Raw genomic sequence first — 20,295 nt, forward strand, 5'->3', positions numbered from 1 at the left:
CTGCAGCTCCAACCTGGCCCAAGGAAAGTCTCCCATAGGGCTCAATGGCACTCTGCAGCTCCAACCTGGCCCAAGGAAAGTCTCCCATAGGGCTCAATGGCACTCTGCAGCTCCAACCCGGCCCAAGGAAAGTCTCCCATAGGGCTCAATGGCACTCTGCAGCTCCAACCCGGCCCAAGGAAAGTCTCCCATAGGGCTCAATGGCACTCTGCAGCTCCAACCCGGCCCAAGGAAAGTCTCCCATAGGGCTCAATGGCACTCTGCAGCTCCAACCCGGCCCAAGGAAAGTCTCCCATAGGGCTCAATGGCACTCTGCAGCTCCAACCCGGCCCAAGGAAAGTCTCCCATAGGGCTCAATGGCACTCTGCAGCTCCAACCCGGCCCAAGGAAAGTCTCCCATAGGGCTCAATGGCACTCTGCAGCTCCAACCCGGCCCAGGAAAAGTCTCCCATAGGTCTCAATGGCACTCTGCAGCTCCAACCCGGCCCAAGGAAAGTCTCCCATAGGGCTCAATGGCACTCTGCAGCTCCAACCCGGCCCAAGGAAAGTCTCCCATAGGGCTCAATGGCACTCTGCAGCTCCAACCTGGCCCAAGGAAAGTCTCCCATAGGGCTCAATGGCACTCTGCAGCTCCAACCCGGCCCAAGGAAAGTCTCCCATAGGGCTCAATGGCACTCTGCAGTTCCAACCCGGCCCAAGGAAAGTCTCCCATAGGGCTCAATGGCACTCTGCAGCTCCAACCCGGCCCAAGGAAAGCCTCCCATAGGGCTCAATGGCACTCTGCAGCTCCAACCCGGCCCAAGGAAAGTCTCCCATAGGGCTCAATGGCACTCTGCAGCTCCAACCTGGCCCAAGGAAAGTCTCCCATAGGGCTCAATGGCACTCTGCAGCTCCAACCCGGCCCAAGGAAAGTCTCCCATAGGGCTCAATGGCACTCTGCAGCTCCAACCCGGCCCAAGGAAAGTCTCCCATAGGGCTCAATGGCACTCTGCAGCTCCAACCCGGCCCAAGGAAAGTCTCCCATAGGGCTCAATGGCACTCTGCAGCTCCAACCCGGCCCAAGGAAAGTCTCCCATAGGGCTCAATGGCACTCTGCAGCTCCAACCTGGCCCAAGGAAAGTCTCCCATAGAGCTCAATGGCACTCTGCAGCTCCAACCCGGCCCAAGGAAAGTCTCCCATAGGGCTCAATGGCACTCTGCAGCTCCAACCTGGCCCAAGGAAAGTCTCCCATAGGGCTCAATGGCACTCTGCAGCTCCAACCCGGCCCAAGGAAAGTCTCCCATAGGGCTCAATGGCACTCTGCAGCTCCAACCCGGCCCAAGGAAAGTCTCCCATAGGGCTCAATGGCACTCTGCAGCTCCAACCCGGCCCAAGGAAAGTCTCCCTTAGGGCTCAATGGCACTCTGCAGCTCCAACCCGGCCCAAGGAAAGTCTCCCTTAGGGCTCAATGGCACTCTGCAGCTCCAACCCGGCCCAAGGAAAGTCTCCCATAGGGCTGAATGGCACTCTGCAGCTCCAACCCGGCCCAAGGAAAGTCTCCCATAGGGCTCAATGGCACTCTGCAGCTCCAACCTGGCCCAAGAAAAGTCTCCCATAGGGCTCAATGGCACTCTGCAGCTCCAACCCAGCCCAAGGAAAGTCTCCCATAGGGCTCAATGGCACTCTGCAGCTCCAACCTGGCCCAAGAAAAGTCTCCCATAGGGCTCAATGGCACTCTGCAGCTCCAACCTGGCCCAAGGAAAGTCTCCCATAGGGCTCAATGGCACTCTGCAGCTCCAACCTGGCCCAAGGAAAGTCTCCCATAGGGCTCAATGGCACTCTGCAGCTCCAACCCGGCCCAAGGAAAGTCTCCCATAGGGCTCAATGGCACTCTGCAGCTCCAACCCGGCCCAAGGAAAGTCTCCCATAGGGCTCAATGGCACTCTGCAGCTCCAACCCGGCCCAAGGAAAGTCTCCCATAGGGCTCAATGGCACTCTGCAGCTCCAACCCGGCCCAAGGAAAGTCTCCCATAGGGCTCAATGGCACTCTGCAGCTCCAACCTGGCCCAAGAAAAGTCACCATACTGAAGCTTGAATGAATCCAAATCTTTCGTACTCGGTGCGAAGGCTACGGAAAAGTCGCGACTTTTCGCGCAAGTAGTAACGCTACGAAAAAAAATCGCAAAATTTTGCGCAACATTCGGAATGGCAAAGAAAAAGGCGCAACAATTTTCCGAAAAATCGCCAAATACCGATCATTACGAAAAAAAACTCCTATCGGACCCATTCGGCCCGTTCGTGGGTAAGTAAATGTGCCCCTAAGTTTGCCCAGGTGCAGTAACCCATAGCAACCAAACCAATTAGGTTATATAAAATACCAAAAGCTAAATGACATGCTCACTCTCAGGATGGGTGATCAAACCACATATGTGATGATTCTCTATGCAAGTACTAGTCATTAAAAGAACATGTATAATCTTTACTTAATAAGAGAATACACGTTTCCTTTAAAAACCAAGATTTTGTGCTAGATGCACTTAGCCATAAGCACGGAACAAGGAACACTCATGGTCCCTCCCTGTACAGTAGCGCAGTCACATCATGTGCCAGGAAGGGAGGCCAGTCACGTGCAAGTCTTACTGACACTGCCTATATACATATACAGATGCTACAACATAAACAGAACAATGGGGAGATTTACTAAAAGTGGAATTGTTTTTTCCCCATTCAAATTCACTTAAAAAAGGCCCAAAGTGGGAATTACTTTTCACATTCATGAAACATCATATTGAGGTTCATTTTTTAATGTGTGTTTTTTTCTCTAATTAATTATTTTTTTTATTACCCTCTGGGGTTTTCACTTTCACAATCACATTATTTTTGAAACCTTTGGAACACTCGAGGATAAAATTGCTTTAGGGTGAAGACACACAGAGCTACTAGTAGCAGTTATTTTTCAAAGCTACTAAATGCCAGGAAATCCCCTGCCATAGACAATAGTGAATTGAGAATTGCCTCTGCTAAAACACACGTAGAGAAAATTATCAGTATGATCAGCATTGTCTAGTTCAGTAGCCACTACAAGTAGCTGCTACTAGTAGCTATGTGTGTCTTAACCCTAAGGGCTCTGGTACACGGGGCGATTAGTCGCCCACGACAAATCTCCCTTGTTGCGGGCGACTAATCTCCCCAATATGACATCCCACTGGCGAAAATGTAAATCGCCGGTGGGATGGCATATGTGGCAGCGCGATCGCCGAAGTTACCTCTCCAGATTTGTCGCGGGCGACTAAACTCCCTCGTGTGCCAGAGCCCTAAGGGCTGTGACAGACAGGGAGATTAGTCGCCGCTCGGCAAATCTCCCTTGTCGCGGGCAACTAATCTCCCCGAAACGCCATCCCACCGGCTAGAATGTAAATCGCGGGTGGGATGGCACACATGATGCTGTAATTTGCTGAAGTTGCATATGCCATCTCACCAGCGATTTACATTCTAGCCGGTGGGATGGTGATTGTCTTGGCAATCAAGTTCTTTTGGTAGCATTTGAGACAAAAACGCAATGTTGAAAAATGAATTGAGTTTCAGAAAAACTTAGTTTCGAAATTGAGTAAGTCGTCTCCCCATGTCTGGGTAAATTTCTTATAATGAGTGTCTCATAGTAAATTGTGGAGAAAGTAATTTTTTTTTTGTCCAATTCAAGTAAAAGTAAAAAGGTCATTGTTAGAAAATCTGCCCTCCAGTCTCCATGTCTGGTGGCCTGGGGGAATAAGACCTGTGTCTGTATTTTCTCCACAGAAGTTAGAATGTAGCCATGTAGGCACGAGTCAGGCCTTTAGACATGTAGCTTGTGTGCCAAAAGGTGGCCTTACACCTTCAGGGCCACCTTTGGGCAAATTCAGAATTAGAACGACGGGTATAGGCAAAGTCGGATCGGGGACCGCTTCAACGAGCCAATGTGGTCCCCAATCCAACTAAATTTTTTAACCTGCCCAATCGATATTTGGCCGATCTCAGGCCAGATATCGGTCGGGCAGGCCCGTCGTTAGCGCCCATATACGGTCCGATAAGCCGCCGAATCAGTCTAAGGTCGGCCCGTGTATGGCCACCTGAACATTATACACGGGCATGCCTACCAACATGCCAGACAGCAGGGGCTAAATCTATTGACGTCCTTCTTATGTGGGTTTCTCACGCAGGCTACACAGCCATTAACTGCCAAAAACGTGGTGCAAGTGCAGTTTCTTTCACTTTATCGGCAGAAGTTAACATCTGAAGGACAGTTGCGCTACCAATTTGGCCCTTTTTTCATGCTTCAAGTGGTGAATTTATTAAAAGTACCATTTACAACAACATTCTTAAGGGTTGGAGTTGTTTCATTTGCCTTATTAGCACTTATTAACGCTTATGAATGCCTTATTAATGCTTATTTAGCAATTTTCAAGTTTGTGAATTAAAGTTTGTTTTTCTAAATTGAATAACATTGCATATCGAATGCTCACTTATTTATCAATAAGGAAAACTTGTTTGAATAAAAACCTTGAATACCTTGAATGTTTTGAGTTTACAAACCTGAAGTTCGAGTTTACAAATAAAGCTTGACTTTGCCTACGACAACTCCCACTGACTTCTATAGGAACTTACAAGCTTTTAGTGAATTTATACAATCGAGTTGTGTTTTTTGCACTTAATAAATACCAGACATTCAAGTTTTTGAAACATAATTGGAAATCAAGTTTTTTTAGCTCAAAAAAAAAAATCAAACTCGAACGTTGATAAATCTTCCCCTAAATGTTTTATCATAATCACTTTGCCAATTACAGTGTAATTCTGCTAAGGGCTCAGAATCCTGGAATGGTGTAAACAATGGGTTTTAAATGAGATCATGGGGTACTTTGGTCAGAATTCTCTATTTTTAAACTGGAACAAGGACAGAACTCCTCAGATTTAAAGAACTGTAAAACAAAATGTATACGCAAAAAGGGAAAGGTTAATTACTCGATGTTTCGGGCTCACACAGAAATCTTCATCTGGAGTGATAAACAAACAACAAACAAACTCTCTCCCATCACATCTATTTAAACACTATAGAGGAGTTCTGGTGCCAAAACATGTTGCTAAGCAACCAGAGACTCACTCCCACAATGCCACAGTTTCAAAACATCTGAAATCACCTGAAAGAATCAAGATAGCTTGAACGTCAGCCATAAAGCACATAAAAACTGCTGCATTGTAAGAGATCAAAGGAACACATAACCATCTGATTACCCTTAAGGGATCATTATGGGATCAGTATCTAAAATTCTTGGGACCTGGATGGGTCATTCCATAATGTGGAACACCATGCCTGTCTATTTATTAGAGAAACATTAGAAATTAAGGGCTATGGTATATTCCTCCACAGTACAGTGACACCATGTTTGGCCAGGTGTCCTTTTTTCCAATTGTAGTACAGGTATGGGATTCCTTACCCAGAAACCCGTTATCCAGAAAGCTTCGAATTACGGAAAGGCCATCTCCCATAGACTCCATTATAAGCAAATAATTCTAATTTTTAAATATGATTCCCTTTTCTCTGTAATAATAAAACAGTACCTGTACTTGATCCCAACTAAGGTATAATTACCCCTTATTGGAGGCAGAACAGTCCTATTGGGTTTATTTAATGGTTAAATGATTCCCTTTTCTCTGTAATAATAAAACAGTACCTGTACTTGATCCCAACTAAGATATAATTACCCTTTATTGGGGGCAGAACAATCCTATTGGGTTTATTTAATGGTTAAATGATTCCCTTTTCTCTGTAATAATAAAACAGTACCTGTACTTGATCCCAACTAAGATATAATTACCCCTTATTGGGGGCAGAACAGCGCTATTGGGTTTATTTAATGGTTAAATGATTCCCTTTTCTCTGTAATAATAAAACAGTACCTGTACTTGATCCCAACTAAGATATAATTACCCCTTATTGGGGGCAGAACAGCCCTATTGGGTTTATTTAATGGTTAAATGATTCCCTTTTCTCTGTAATAATAAAACAGTACCTGTACTTGATCCCAACTAAGATATAATTACCCCTTATTGGGGGCAGAACAGCGCTATTGGGTTTATTTAATGGTTAAATGATTCCCTTTTCTCTGTAATAATAAAACAGTACCTGTACTTGATCCCAACTAAGATATAATTACCCCTTATTGGGGGCAGAACAGCCCTATTGGGTTTATTTAATGGTTAAATGATTCCTTTTTCTCTGTAATAATAAAACAGTACCTGTACTTGATCCCAACTAAGATATAATTACCCCTTATTGGGGGCAGAACAGTCCTATTGGGTTTATTTAATGGTTAAATGATTCCCTTTTCTCTGTAATAATAAAACAGTACCTGTACTTGATCCCAACTAAGATATAATTAATCCTTATTGGAGGCAATACAAGCCTATTGCGGTTATTCAATATTTAAATTATTTTTAGTAGACTTAAGTTATGAAGATCCAAATTACAGAAAGATCCTTTATCTGGAAAACCCCAGGTCCCGATAACAGGTCCTATACCTGTACCAGTGAAACATGGCTGGTGTAAAGGGTTGGTGATTTTAGTCAGTGGGGGTGGGAAGCCTAGCAGACAGTGATTTTAATATCTCCCCTTGTGTAACAATACAAAATGAGCCATAACAGTACCTGGTTAATAGCCGTTTGCACAACAACACCCCCAATAATCTCTGTCCTATAGGCTATCTGAGACCTTCTCTCCCCAGAGGCAGCGGATCCGGAGGCAGCAGATCCAGAGGCAGCTGATCCTACTTCAGGCGCCGTAGCAGGAGTAGGTCTGGGAACCTATAGATAAGCAGAAAGATGGGAAATAATCAGCCCACGTAGCCACCAGTTATCAGTGTAGCAATCTATTGTGAAATAATGGTGCAATAAGCAGTATAGCATATGCAATAATAATACAATAAGCTATTTTTCAAAGAATGAATAATCACAAATTTCAGTTGTTCCCACTGCCAAAATAAAATAAATGTAATAAAAAGCACAACATTTGCCCAGGTCCCATAACTACTACTGATTTGTTCTGACTCCTTGTTGTGGCTATGGTTGTCTACATTCAAGCAACGTTTTGGCTGCCATTTTGTTTGGTGAAGCAGTTATAATTCACCAGCAGCTGGAGCAGTTATGGGATCCAGAAAAAGATCTTTGCAGGGTCCTGTAGGGAAGTGGACCTATTTCACACATATATTAAAACTTAGCTTCTATTCCTATTTGAACCCACTCTCCAGCAGCCATTGTGCCCCTATTATGCTCCAGCTGTGGCCTTTGTAGGTAGTTTGTAGCAGTTCTCATGGCACCTAGGGGGCAATGTAAAGTGATAAAACTCTGGCTTTTTTCTCAAGTATCACCCACATTCCTTTTTATCTTGTATGGAGCTGACTTAGTAAAGAGGGGCATGTTATATTAGATGCGGCCGCATTTCACAGAGCGGTGTTTGCTGGAAGCAAATTGTAAAACAGCCGAATTGGCTTTATCAGCTCCTTTTAAACCAAGATTTGCTAATCTCAAATGACTAATTTTCCCTTTCAGAATTTCAGACAGTAGTTGCACAACCCTGGATTAGATCCCGTTTCACACAATATAATTAGCATTATGATAATGTAAGGCACACAGGACCTAATGCCCTGCAGTCTGTCTGCCACCCACGCACAAGGATCCATTTAATTATTTTTTTTTTGTGAGGATCAAAGTCCCCATTCTGGCACGGAACCTTTTCCTTCTCAATAGGTGTGCTGAATAGCTGTGCTTATAGGCAGATTGTTTCTTATTCTACTAAACAGGAACCTCTGTGTGGAGCAGAAATATATACACAAAAGTTTAACCTGCAAGATATATCCTTATAAAGAGTGCGCAGTGATGTCATCAGTTGATGTCCCATTACCAGGACTAGGGTGGGAAGAAGTGGTATGTGCCTTGGCCATTGCAGTGGCATAACCAGTGGGCAAGTATAGCCACTCCTCAGGTATGCCTCCCCCACTCCCTGCCCACAGGTAGGTGAGCGGCTGGGGGAATTTCTTTACCGTTATAGAGCGGGACCCTGACCATAGGGTCTGCTTCCTGTATAGTTATGTCACTGATTGGTTGGTGTGTACAGTGTGGTGGGGACTGGAGTGAACAAAAAGTGGTAGGGAACTGGGGTGGCATGTGGATTGAGTGGGGGGAGAATGAGTGAACAAGCACGTGGACAGAGGGGGGGTTAGAGGGTAATGACGTGCAGGCAGGATTCTGAGCCAGGTAGTATTGCCTTGTACAATTATGGGACCAGAATGCTCAGGACCTGGGGTTTTCCGGATAAGGGATCTTTCCGTAATTTGGATCTCTATTACCTAAGTCTGCTAAAAATCATTTAAATATTCAATACGATTATTTTGCTTCCAATAAGGATTAATTATATCTTATTTGGGATCAAGTACAGGTACTGTTTTATTATTACAGAGAAAAGGGAATCATTTAACCATGAAATAAACCCAATAGGGCTGTTCTGCCCCAATAAGGGGTAATTATATCTTAGTTGGGATCAAGTACAGGTACTGTTTTATTATTACAGAGAAAAGGGAATCATTTAACCATTAAATAAACCCAATAGGACTGTTCTGCCCCCAATAAGGGGTAATTATATCTTAGTTGGGATCAAGTACAGGTACTGTTTTATTATTACAGAGAAAAGGGAATCATTTAACCATTAAATAAACCCAATAGGGCTGTTCTGCCCCCAATAAGGGGTAATTATATCTTAGTTGGGATCAAGTACAGGTACTGTTTTATTATTACAGAGAAAAGGGAATCATTTAACCATTAAATAAACCCAATAGGGCTGTTCTGCTCCAATAAGGGGTAATTATATCTTAGTTGGGATCAAGTACAGGTACTGTTTTATAATTATAGAGAAAAAGGAAATCATTTTATACAATTGAAATTATTTGCTTATAATGGAGTCTATGGGAGATGGCCTTTCCGTAATTTGGAACTTTTTGCATAACAGGTTTCTGGATAAGGGGTCCCATACCTATACGCCAACACTACTTGGCCCAGCTCTGCCCATTACTCATGATGAGGATTAGACTATGATGTAGACTAAAGGTGGCCATACACCTTATTCACATGAGCCATAAACACTCTGTGTAACTCTGCATACTCTACAAGGTCCTGCAACTCCTCTGTTATATGTATTATTATATATTACAATAGGGGGTACATTATTCACTATACAATGTATAAGGATAGCGTCTCATTAGCCGCTTACAAATAATAGCTGAAGTTATCAGTGCAAGTCAAGCAAGAGAGATGAGAAGCCCGATGTGTTTGGTAATTGTTGTTTTGTCACTAATCACCAGAGCAGTTCGTTAGTGAAAAATAAAAATTTGATGCAGCTGGCGAGTGGTTTGAAGAAGTTTATAAGAGCAGAACATATGGGGGGGTTGTGACAGGAAGTAACGGGAAGTCAAGCGTGACTTGTTTCCATAACGGAAAGGCAACTTAGTAAACATGGATTGTTTGTCATTTCTGCATATTATCCTACATAGTCTTATTACAGAGCAAGAAATAAATCAATGCCCTACGATATTTCCTATTAAACAGGCCCGCCCATGGAAATATATTGTTGGGAGGACTTAGTCTAGTGGGGGGCTTTGGAGATTTCAGCACAGCTCTACCCCATAAGAGTACCTACTAACAGTGTTGGACTGGGCTGGCGGAACACTGGGGAAAAACCATAGTGGGCCCCACCAACCCAGAACAGATCCCTGCCAGGAAGCATTGGTGTTCTGCTCCGAACCTCCTTCCCCAAATCATGCTTGAGGGCAGTGGGTAGGGGCACGTGGGGGCCCTGAGGTGGCAGCACCAGTAGGCCTCAAACACCCAACCCTGCCTTCAAATCGCCTCTGATCTTGTACTGGAAATATCCAGTCATTATGGGCTAATTAACTCTTTTCTTTATTACATTTTTTCCATCATACAACCTTGATTTCCCAGCAAAGAACCCAAGTATCGTCCATTTCTGCTTTCCTGGGGTTATTTAGTTTTGTTTCATTTGCGTGGGGTGTTGGAAAAACCTCTAGACCCAATTCCCACACACAGACACATCTTTGAGAAATGTCTTGGACTGGGAAGTCACCTGAGGTGAGAATGTTACAAACTGGAGGGAACTTTCTCAGAGGTTCAGGTAATGTGCAGGCACCATGAAGACTTTTGCTTACAACTTCATACCATAACTTCCTCATACCGATCTTTCATTATGATACTGTTTCTCATACAACATGGCCTGCCCAACTTGAGCACCGTTAATCCTCCTCTGTACTATAATATGAATAATGGTTTCTCTGTCATCATAAATCTTACAGACTAGCCACCTGTTAGGGCAGTGGCAAATGGGGAGATTAGTCACCCCGCGACAAATCTTCGTTGCCGCGGGCGACTAATCTCCCCACAATGCCATAGGCAAGAATGTAAATCGGCGGTGGGATGGCGTATGCGTCGCTACGATTTCCTAAAGTCACCTGAAGTTTCCTCTCAAGGCAAAGCAAGTCGCCCGCGGCAAAGAAGATTTGTTGCGGGGCGACTAGTCTCCCCGTCTGTCACTGCCCTTACTGAAGGTTAGATTTGGTGGTGGTAGTCAAAACAGCAACTAAATGATCCTAGGGTGGATAGCACTGATCTCACAGACATAGTCCCTTCACAGAAGCTACTATCTCCATTTACAATACACATCTCTCCCTCTAAGGGCCGTGACAGACGGGGAGATTATTCGCCGCGCAACAAATCTCCCTTGTCGCGGGCGACTAATCTCCACGAAATGCCATCCCACCAGTTAGAATGTAAATCGCCGGTGGGATGGCATATGCAGCACCTGGATTTCCTAAAATCGCAGAGGTTGCCTTGGGAGTAAATTTCTGCGATTTTGGGAAATTGCGGCGCAGCGTGTGCCATCCCACTGCTGATTTACATTCTAGGGAGATTAGTCGCCCGCGACAAGGGAGATTTGTCGCGCGGCGACTAATCTCCCCGTCTGTCACAGCCCTTAGATCTGCTCTCCCACAGCCACAGTCCCTTCCCAGAGGCTATTATGAAAATGTAAATGGCCGGTGGGATGGCATACGCGGCGACGCAATCGCCGAAATTGCCTCTCGAAATTTCCGCAAATCGCCGCGCCGCGTATGCCATCCCACCGGCCATTTACATTTTCGCAGGTGGGATGTCATATCACGGAGATTAGTCGCCCGCAACAAGGGAGATTTGTCGCGGGCGACTAATCTCCCCGTGTGCCAGTGCCCTGAGTGCCCCTCTGTACATAGATTTTGATGCAGGTACTTACAGTAATTTTGCTTGCTGAATTTAAGGCCTCAACCCATCCCAGTAGGTCATTTTGGTCACTGGCTTGTAGGAAATATCGTTGGGACAGCGCCTTTATAACTGATAAAAACAGAATTTTAATTAATTAAGATAAGTATTCTTATCAGGGTTTATAAACATATCTCAAAGACAGGAATCTCTGGATTTGTTTTACATGTAACTGGCAAAGGCCGATATATAGAAGAGGACTTTCTTAAGCTGGCCATACACGTGGCGATCTGACGATGTTTCGTACGACCATCGGTCGTACGAAACATCGTAAGATCCGCCACACACCATTCAGGGCTGAATCGGCAGGTAAGGAGGTAGAAACAATAGGATTTCTACCTCCTTCTGCCGATTCAGCTCTGAAGGGAGAATTTTGGTCAGGCGCCTTCTATGGCGCCCGATCAAAATTTTCAAACTGGTCCGATCGGCGAGTTGTCCGATATCAGCAGCTTCCTGCGATATCGGTCGACTCGCCGACATGCCATACACGAGGTTTCGTACGATAATATCGGTGCGTGTATGGCCACCTTTAGACATATGGTTTATGGGGCAACAACTGTAATAATATAGCAAAGGAAGGCAAGTTAGAGGGTTCCAAGGTAAAAGGACAGTTTATAGATGACCACCTTTCCCAGTACGCACCCCCTCTCAGATTCCTTCTTCCATCATTCCTTGGTAACCACCCTGATTACAGTATATGCTTGCCACACTTTAGCCACTATACCTTTATTTGAATGAGAGATCATCTCTTGGCCCACCTAACATTCCCCATTATAGAATGTGGATTGGTTGCATTGCTAATATATTCAAGAAGGTTAAAATAGGGGTTGCAATCGGGAAGAACAAAAGGGGAGAGGACACGGTGCCTTCAGCTTGAACTAGAGGCTAGTTTATAAGGTTTAATTTATTATGGGACCTAGTTCCCGTACTGTAAGGGAGTTTACATTGAGCAGGAGGAACTCAAAACCATGCAATGATAAAGCGCAATGATAAAGCACAAAGATAAAACATGAATAGAAACAGCAGAGAGGATGATGGCAATTTAAACAGTTAAACTATATCAAATTATTCATACGAACCAAAGCAGAATTTCGCCTTCGCCTTTTGCTTCACAGTTGCTATGTCAACCTTGAAAAGAAATATATTTATAGTGAAGCATATTGAGAAGGTTTAACACATTAACAGAAATTGTTGTATATAAAACAGTCTAATTGGACACATTCAGTGCACCTTTCCCTGGCAAAGCAACACCACTGGAGGTGTTTACCATTTGTTTCTCTCAAGTGGACCTCTATGTACTACCATGAGCCCCTTTTTTTCTGATAATTACCATCTCCCTAGTGTTCCATGTCTTTTCAATACTACTACTGTCATCCTAATGTGAAAAAGTACTTGGTGTTCGTGGTTTTAGAGAAAATGTCCTTAAAAATAGCCTTTATTGGTGCTCCCTATAGATCCTCTCAGGTCCCTGTCTGTGTTGCAAATAAAGGGTGGGTGTTTCCCAGGGTCGGACTGGGGGGTGCAGGGTCCACCGGGGCTTCTGCCTCGGGGGCCCCTGCACCCCAAAATGACCCCTGCCTCAGCCTTTCAACCCCCCTCCCCGAGCGCGCCTAAATTAAACTTATGGTTAGCGCATCGTGGAAGGCGGGAGGGAGACTGGCGGCTAGGTATAGTGTCCTGCCGGGACCCAGTCCGACCCTGGCGTGTCCTAACGGTCCCTTCCAGAAGCACAGTAGCCAATCACAGCCCTCCAGTCACAGAAGCTAAAACAGGCTTTAGTTCCCTATCAGGTCAGCCTAGCTGCTGATTGGTTCTGAGTGCCTTCCGCTTCCCTGCACAGCCTGGGAATGGAGGCAGCAGGAAGTGGAGCATATGGGCGGGACTAATAGGGTTTTTAGAGAAATTTTCTATAAATCAGCCCAAAACACTACTTTTTACAGCACATTTAGAAGAGTACAATATTGTTTTCACACAATATGTCCCCTTTAAACCACTAAAATGAGAATGGTGATAAAAGGGTTTCTATGTAACTGTGCAGCAAAGGCAACAATATCTTACTCAGCACTGACTAACAGACAATGTGAATTTGATGCACCGCTGACAAAATTTCCAAAGACAAAAATCTTGCCCATTAACAAAAGCTATTGCAGAGACCTGCCCATGTTTACACATGACAATATGTGCTTGAATGCACGGTACCGTAGAACAGCAAGAAATTCCAACTTAGCCTCTAGAAACAGAAGGGATGTCCGTTTGAAGCAAACTGTGTATCAGCATGTTACAGGCAAACTTCCCAATGCATCACGTTGGCCCATACATTCTCACTTCCGCAAGTAAACTTCCACTTTTTCCATAGTTCAGATAAAACTCATACTAAAGAGCAGAAATGATGTTATTTTCTATGGTACACCCTTGATTGGTATTCCCCTGGGCCATTTACTGTGTAGAGGAAGGTTCCCCTCTATAAAAAAAAGCCCCCTTAACAGTCACAAGTGAGTCATGATCCCTAATTTCACTTTTACTAACAACAGAGGATTTGAAGCCAAAAATCAAATCCATACAGGTCATGTTTTATAAAGCTGAATATGAACTGTCGTGAGTGAAACCAGCTGGTAGTTCCCAGGCCCAGACTGGCAATCTGTGGGTTCTGGCAAATCCCCAACCTTTTTTTACCTGTGAGCCACATTCAAAGGGAAAAAGTTTTGGGGAGCAACACAAGCATGGAAAAGGTTCCTGGGGGTGCAAATAAGAGCTTTAATTGGCTATTTGGTAGCCCCTATGTGGATTGGTAGCCTATAGAAGGCTCTGTTTGGCTTTACACTGGGTTTTTATGCAATCAAAACTTGCCCCCAAGCCAGGAATTAAAAAATGAGCATCTGTTTGAGGCCCCTGGGAGCAACAGCCAAGGGGTTGGGGAGCAACATGTTGCTCCAGAGCCACTGGTTGGGGATCACTGCCATAGTGGGATGGTGGGGGGTTGTTTGGCCCTCCCTGTACTGGACATGCCAGGGCATATTTTGAATCCCAGTCTAGGGCAGGTAGTTCCTTGAAAAAACACAGTTCTGTAACCTATAAGGTATTCACAAATAGGGTTGCCACCTTTTTTGGTCAATAATACCGGCCTTCAGGCTGTGGGCAGGTCATTGTGTCATTTTGAGGCACAGCTATTATGTAAGGGGGGGAAATAGGTGGGCAAGGAAATGGGCAGGGTTATAGGTGGAGCAGAGGGTGGTCCATGGATATAAAGGGTGATCAGCAGAGGAGAGGATCAGGGAAGGGAGAGATTTATAGGGCATTACAAATTTTAGCGACAAGTACATTGCCGGTAAATTTGGAATACCAGTGCTGACCCAAGGCTAGGCTGGTTAAATAACAACCAGGTGGCAACTCTATTCACAAAAAAAGTATAATTTTACTCAGGATTAGCAACTCATAGCGACCAACCTGAATTTGGCCAACTGCAGTAAGACCAATAAAGGCAACATTCAGATTGCAGTGGGTTACTACTTCTGTAATAAAGCTGCATCATTTCAGCTAAAAGACATGTGAAAGAAGAGCTGACAATAACACAGGCATGCTAATGCAACCTTAGGTGTCATGCAAGGCATTCCATACTGCAAGCCAGACCCAACTAGCTGCATTCCTATCTAGCAGTGCATTCCATACAGCCATATCAGCCAAAGCACACCGTGCCATTAAACTGCCAGAAAGGCAATGGGGCATGCAGCTACTTTCATCAGATCCGGCCAATCCCATAAGGAACTGCCTGCCTATTAATCTGGATAACATGGCACGGAAATCACACATACATTTCTCTTTGATTGGAAAGGAACATTGGCTGCAATCAATTATGTTATAATGAGCTTGTGCGTGACTAACTGTTGGAATGTTGTAGCACAAGGCTAAATGTGAATATTCATGGATCCCTGGGAAAATGGACATTGTGGGCGGCGCACAACATGAATATACTGTATATATAGAAAGGCAATCAGACTGATGTGTATAATACATATTTGGAGATGAGAAGAGGAAAAGAAATAAAACCATAAGCAAAGAAAGTGTTATTTTAATGTATAAGCCATCTTGTTAAGGGTGATGGGAAATTAGTTACATTTCAGATGGGTATGCATAACATTGGTTAGTGAATACAATAAATGTTGGTATTTCTTGAGAGTGAACCAATTGTGCTCCTGGGGGAAGAAAGGGTGTCACCCCTCTGAGATCAACCTCCTTTGGGGTTTGTTTGTCTGTATCTGAGGCAGTATGGAGAGAGCTTTGAACGTGATGGACTATGTTTATAGCAGCATTCCCCAGCCCTAGGCTTAAGGTATACATGGCATCTACTCAACACTCAAGTATGCGTCTTTGGACCAAGATCAGGTGGGTGTAGTTTATGTCAGTGCTACTTACTATGCAATAAGGCAGTGATCCCCAACCAGTAGCTTGTGAGAAACATGTTGCACCCCAATCCCTTGTATGTTGCTCCCAGTGGCATTAATGGAGGTGCTTTTTTTTAATTCCTTGCTTAAAAGCAAGTTTTGATTGCATAAACAACAGATGTTCTGATAAATAAAGCCTCCTGTATGTTGCCAGTCTACATTGAGCTTCCAAATAGCCAATCACAGCTCTTACCTGGCACCCCAAGGAACTTTTTTCCTGCTTGTGTTGCTCCTCGCATGTCAAAAAGGTTGGAAACCCCCGCAATAAGGAATAGATTGGTGTTTTATCTCCTTTCGGCTTCTACTTCTGTTTTAATTTACCACCAATAAACAAACCATGCTTGATGTACAGTAATTAATAAAGTCCCAGCTCTTCTCCCTGTATCAGAGTGTCAGCTCTTCACTCTATATTGTATCTATATTAGGGTGTCAGCTCTTCACTCTATATTGTATCTATATTAGGGTGTCAGCTCTTCACTCTATATTGTATCTATATTAGGGTGTCAGCTCTTCACTCTATATTGTATCTATATTAGGGTGTCAGCTCTTCACTCTATATTGTATCTATATTAGGGTGTTGGCAGTATTTTGTGCTTGTATTAAGCTGCTTCTTACCTTAGATATGTATGTCAGCTTCAGACATCCAACTGCTCCTGTTCCATTGGGCAGGTTCTGTAAAATAAAGTGCTGCATACATAAAGAGCGCTTTATAAATAAAACATACAGATAAGAAGCCCCAGCCCCTGATCTCCGTAGGTTACTTGGTCACATACTGAGCAGATAGTTTTGCCACCTCTTTTTGGACATGGACATTAGGACATGGTTTATTGGGCTAACCTGATACGTAGATGTACTTTGTTTTTCTAGTCTGGTTTTAAAAAAAACCCTAACCCACCCAAACCATTTCTGAGAAAGACGTATTTGCTGTGCTTTTGTTTGTGTTTACCTATTAATAGCTCTGCAAGTGAATGCAGCCAACTGATATGCCCCCTTCCCATTCTGTGTGCCTAATCTCACGCCAGTATCACAGAAATGATTGGGGAACAATTACAGGCACACATAATTCATCCTGATAAGCAAAACAACTCAGCAGAGGAATGGCTGATTAAAAGGGACAGCAACTCTACAGGCAAGGGTGGCTATCTGCCTTCTCCCCAACATAGGGACAAAGTGGCGGTGATAGATCAGATGACCCAGGAAGGCTGAGGAGAGACATAGAGCTGCCTAGTAATAAGCTGCTCAAATAGCGTGCGGCTGTGCATGCCAAAATAAATATATTTTCTGGACACGTTCCCCCTTTTCCAAGAGAGCTGCATCCTAGGCAGGTGCGTGTGCTATCTACAGAGAGAAAGAATCACCATATGCACACTATATAAACTTAAACCTCGAAATGGTTGTGTCCTTAATGTAAGTGGCAGCTACCCAGGGCCAGGTAAATACTAGAACATGACCCATTTTTAAACATAGGTTGGGTTGTATCTCCTTTAAAGGGGCCTCTGCTATGGTCCTGTGCCTCTTATCCATTAGAGCAGGGTCCCCAACTTTTTTTAACCCACGAGCCACATTCAGGTGTAAAAAGGTTTGGGGAGCAAAACATCAGAAACGTTCATGAGGGAGCCAAATAAGGGCTGTGATTGGCTTTTTGATAGCCTCTCTGTGGACTGGCAGCCTATAGCAGGCTCTGTTTGGCAGTACATCTGGTTTTTATGCAACCAAAACTCCAAGTCAGAAATTCCAAACTAAGCACTTACTTTGAGGCCACTGGGAGCAACATCCAAGGGGTTGGGGGGCAACTAGTTGGGGATCACTGCATTAGAGGATACTTAGTTGTTATCAAGCTACCTATAAGACCAGAGGCCCATGGGGTTACTAGATGAGCACACTGATACCAGAGAGAATTATGCTGATCAGAACAATTTATGTCCACAGTGGACAAATGAGAAGAGTTCTCTCTATGGCACACAGTAAATCTCACTATTCTCTTTGTGTATTTTCTATCCCGTACAATGGGACCTAGCTACCAGCCGTTAAAGGCAATTTAACTGTCTGCCACATTTCCAAAAAGAAAATGAAAGTGCCAGTTGCAGCTTTGTGCCGCTTTGATGCTTGTCCTGCCAGGAACATTGGTGTAAAATGTGCAAACCCATGCCCATCTTATCAAGGCTGGGATCCCGGGTGCCCTTTACTTGTACCTTGTGACTTATTTAAAGAAATGGAAGTAATCAGATTCTGCTTAATTGAGGGAAAATGCAAACCCAGGCACTTCCTTGCGATTAAGCTGAATCGGCGCCAGTAATGTCATTTACTTGTGGCAATTCCAATGTTAGTGTGGGGCAAGGCATTTTCGGGGAGACTTGTCCTTTGTAGCAATTTGCAAAATAAAGTTTCTAAAACCTATAATCGTGTTTATTCTTCTTTATTTGCTTGCAAATGACTCACTCACGATGCTGAGTAACAGTTACAGGCAGAAGCAATCTAGAGGGACGCGGGGAGACTAAATGTGCCGTCATATTGATAAAAATTAGGCTAAAACTAAAATTGGCCATCACAAATGGATCCATTATTTGGCAGATTTGGCCACCCATGTGGTAAGTTACGTGGTTTTAGTAGGATGAGAAAGTGTAGTAAGTACAGTAGGGAGAGATGGTGGGGTATCAATATGATATGTAGACAGTAAAACTTTACATCAGTGTTGGCCAACCTGCTGCCCTTCACTTGTTCAAATAAAATACCCATAACCCACCAGTAGCCTGAGGCTGTAGGGAGATGCTGGAAATTGTAGTTAGGGACATAGCTGTAGAGCCAAAAGATGGACTATCTTTATTTGCAAAATGATGAAATCCCACAGATTCTCTTTTACCCTACCCTACCACCAGTAAAAACTGTCCAGCTCTAACCACAACTATAGCAGATATAACAGCTGACTCCTTGGCAAGGGAACACTATTCTGTACCACACTGCAAGCCCTGAATCAGCCACCCTTGCTCTTTGATTAGGAAAGTCCCTGAGGATTTTCTATTCCGTTTCAAGGGTAAAGGGGTGGATTTTACTGGAATAGAGACCTATAGCCAGACAAACTGAAAACTCCTGAGCAAGGGAAACATCTATAGTCCAAACAAGAAAAAAGGGAGTAATACAATAATTAGAAATTGAGAATTACAGGAAGGGGATTTATCATCTGATTTTTTTTTATTAAGAATCACCTACTTAGAAAGATATAGGATTGTTCAGCCATAAATAATGATTACTATGAGTTGGTAGAGCCTTAGGCACCAAAACGGAAGCCCAGCCTGAAAGCTGTTACACTAAACACCATATATAACCAACTCAGCATATTGCTATTACCAATGCCCAATACCCATCTCACTAAGGTGCAACGGAACCTGTACACTTAGGGGTATATTTATCATGCTGTGCAAAAAGTGGAGTAAAGTATTACTGGTGATGGTGCCCAGGGCAGCCAATCAGCAGTAAGATCAACAGTTAGAAAAGCAAAGCATATGATCGGCTGCTATGAGCAACATCACCAGTGATGTTATAAATATGTGATAAATGTGATAAATATACCCCTTAACTGTGCCATTGACTAGGTATTAAATACAGTGTTCTTTTTGCACTTGCACACTTCTTATTGCACAGGCAAATCATAAGCAAGTGAATGACATTGAATAGAAAACCCAAGCCCTGACTTCATGACACCCACAATGACTTAGATCGATGATGACTTGGATGCAACTTGAGTCCTATTGACCATGGCCTGAGCCTAGTGGCATCCAAAAATACCTTGAAATATTTACATTAATACCTACGAGTGGAAGTTGCCATCAGCTGATGGATTCATTTTATAAGTGGTGCAATTGTGCTTCCAATTGATAAAAAATTCCTCAGTTAAGGTAAATTATATGGCAGCCCCCCCACTCAAGGACAGTTTGGAAATTATATTTATATGTCTTTATGTATGAAAAATACACTCTGCTTACAAACTGGCTTCAGTATATTTTGGAACTGCAGTAGGGCTTACATCTACCAAGTAACAAAGTATTGGGGGAGCCATGAGACGTACCTGAGGATTATCCATGTACCACAAAAGGTAATTCGCCTGAGTGTCCAGGATAAAATATCTTCGTAGAAAGCGCCCACTGCCTTCATCCTCAATATCCAGAAACCCGCAGGTCCGGTTCTGCCGATCTACATAAGGCATGCCTCCTACTACCAAAGGCATCAATAGATTTCTCGGGTCAGGCTAAATCGGTAGCAATGGTGTGTGGGATCATCCTGTGGGAAGTTAGGGGAGGAAATATACTTTAATTGTTGGTTTGGATCATTCTTCTGGTTAAAAACACCCCACAATCAGCATATCCCAAGTGAGCATGGAAGAAGTCTGAAGTCTTCATTAGTTAGTTCATTATGTGGAGAGACAAAGTCTCACTTCTGCCCCACCCATCCCTTATGATATCAAATGAGTTGGTCAGGCTGAGCTGTAGGAGTTGG

General features: G+C 43.8%; 1 protein-coding gene across 1 annotated transcript in view; it reads right to left on the minus strand.

Annotated features, from left to right (window-relative positions):
* plekha2 (pleckstrin homology domain containing A2) overlaps positions 1 to 20,295 on the minus strand; it is a 39,572-nt gene that overhangs the window by 13,260 nt on the left and 6,017 nt on the right. The window contains exons 2-6 of the mRNA NM_001130261.1: positions 19,868 to 20,079; positions 16,420 to 16,476; positions 12,445 to 12,493; positions 11,340 to 11,437; positions 6,659 to 6,814 (exon numbers count right to left, since the gene is read on the minus strand). Of these exons, the coding sequence (NP_001123733.1) occupies positions 6,659 to 6,814; positions 11,340 to 11,437; positions 12,445 to 12,493; positions 16,420 to 16,476; positions 19,868 to 20,005 (498 nt within the window). The 5' untranslated portion in view covers positions 20,006 to 20,079. The remainder of the gene's footprint in view (positions 1 to 6,658; positions 6,815 to 11,339; positions 11,438 to 12,444; positions 12,494 to 16,419; positions 16,477 to 19,867; positions 20,080 to 20,295) is intronic.

The sequence above is a fragment of the Xenopus tropicalis genome, chromosome 3 (assembly GCF_000004195.4).
Source record: "Xenopus tropicalis strain Nigerian chromosome 3, UCB_Xtro_10.0, whole genome shotgun sequence".
Lineage (NCBI taxonomy): Eukaryota > Metazoa > Chordata > Amphibia > Anura > Pipidae > Xenopus > Xenopus tropicalis.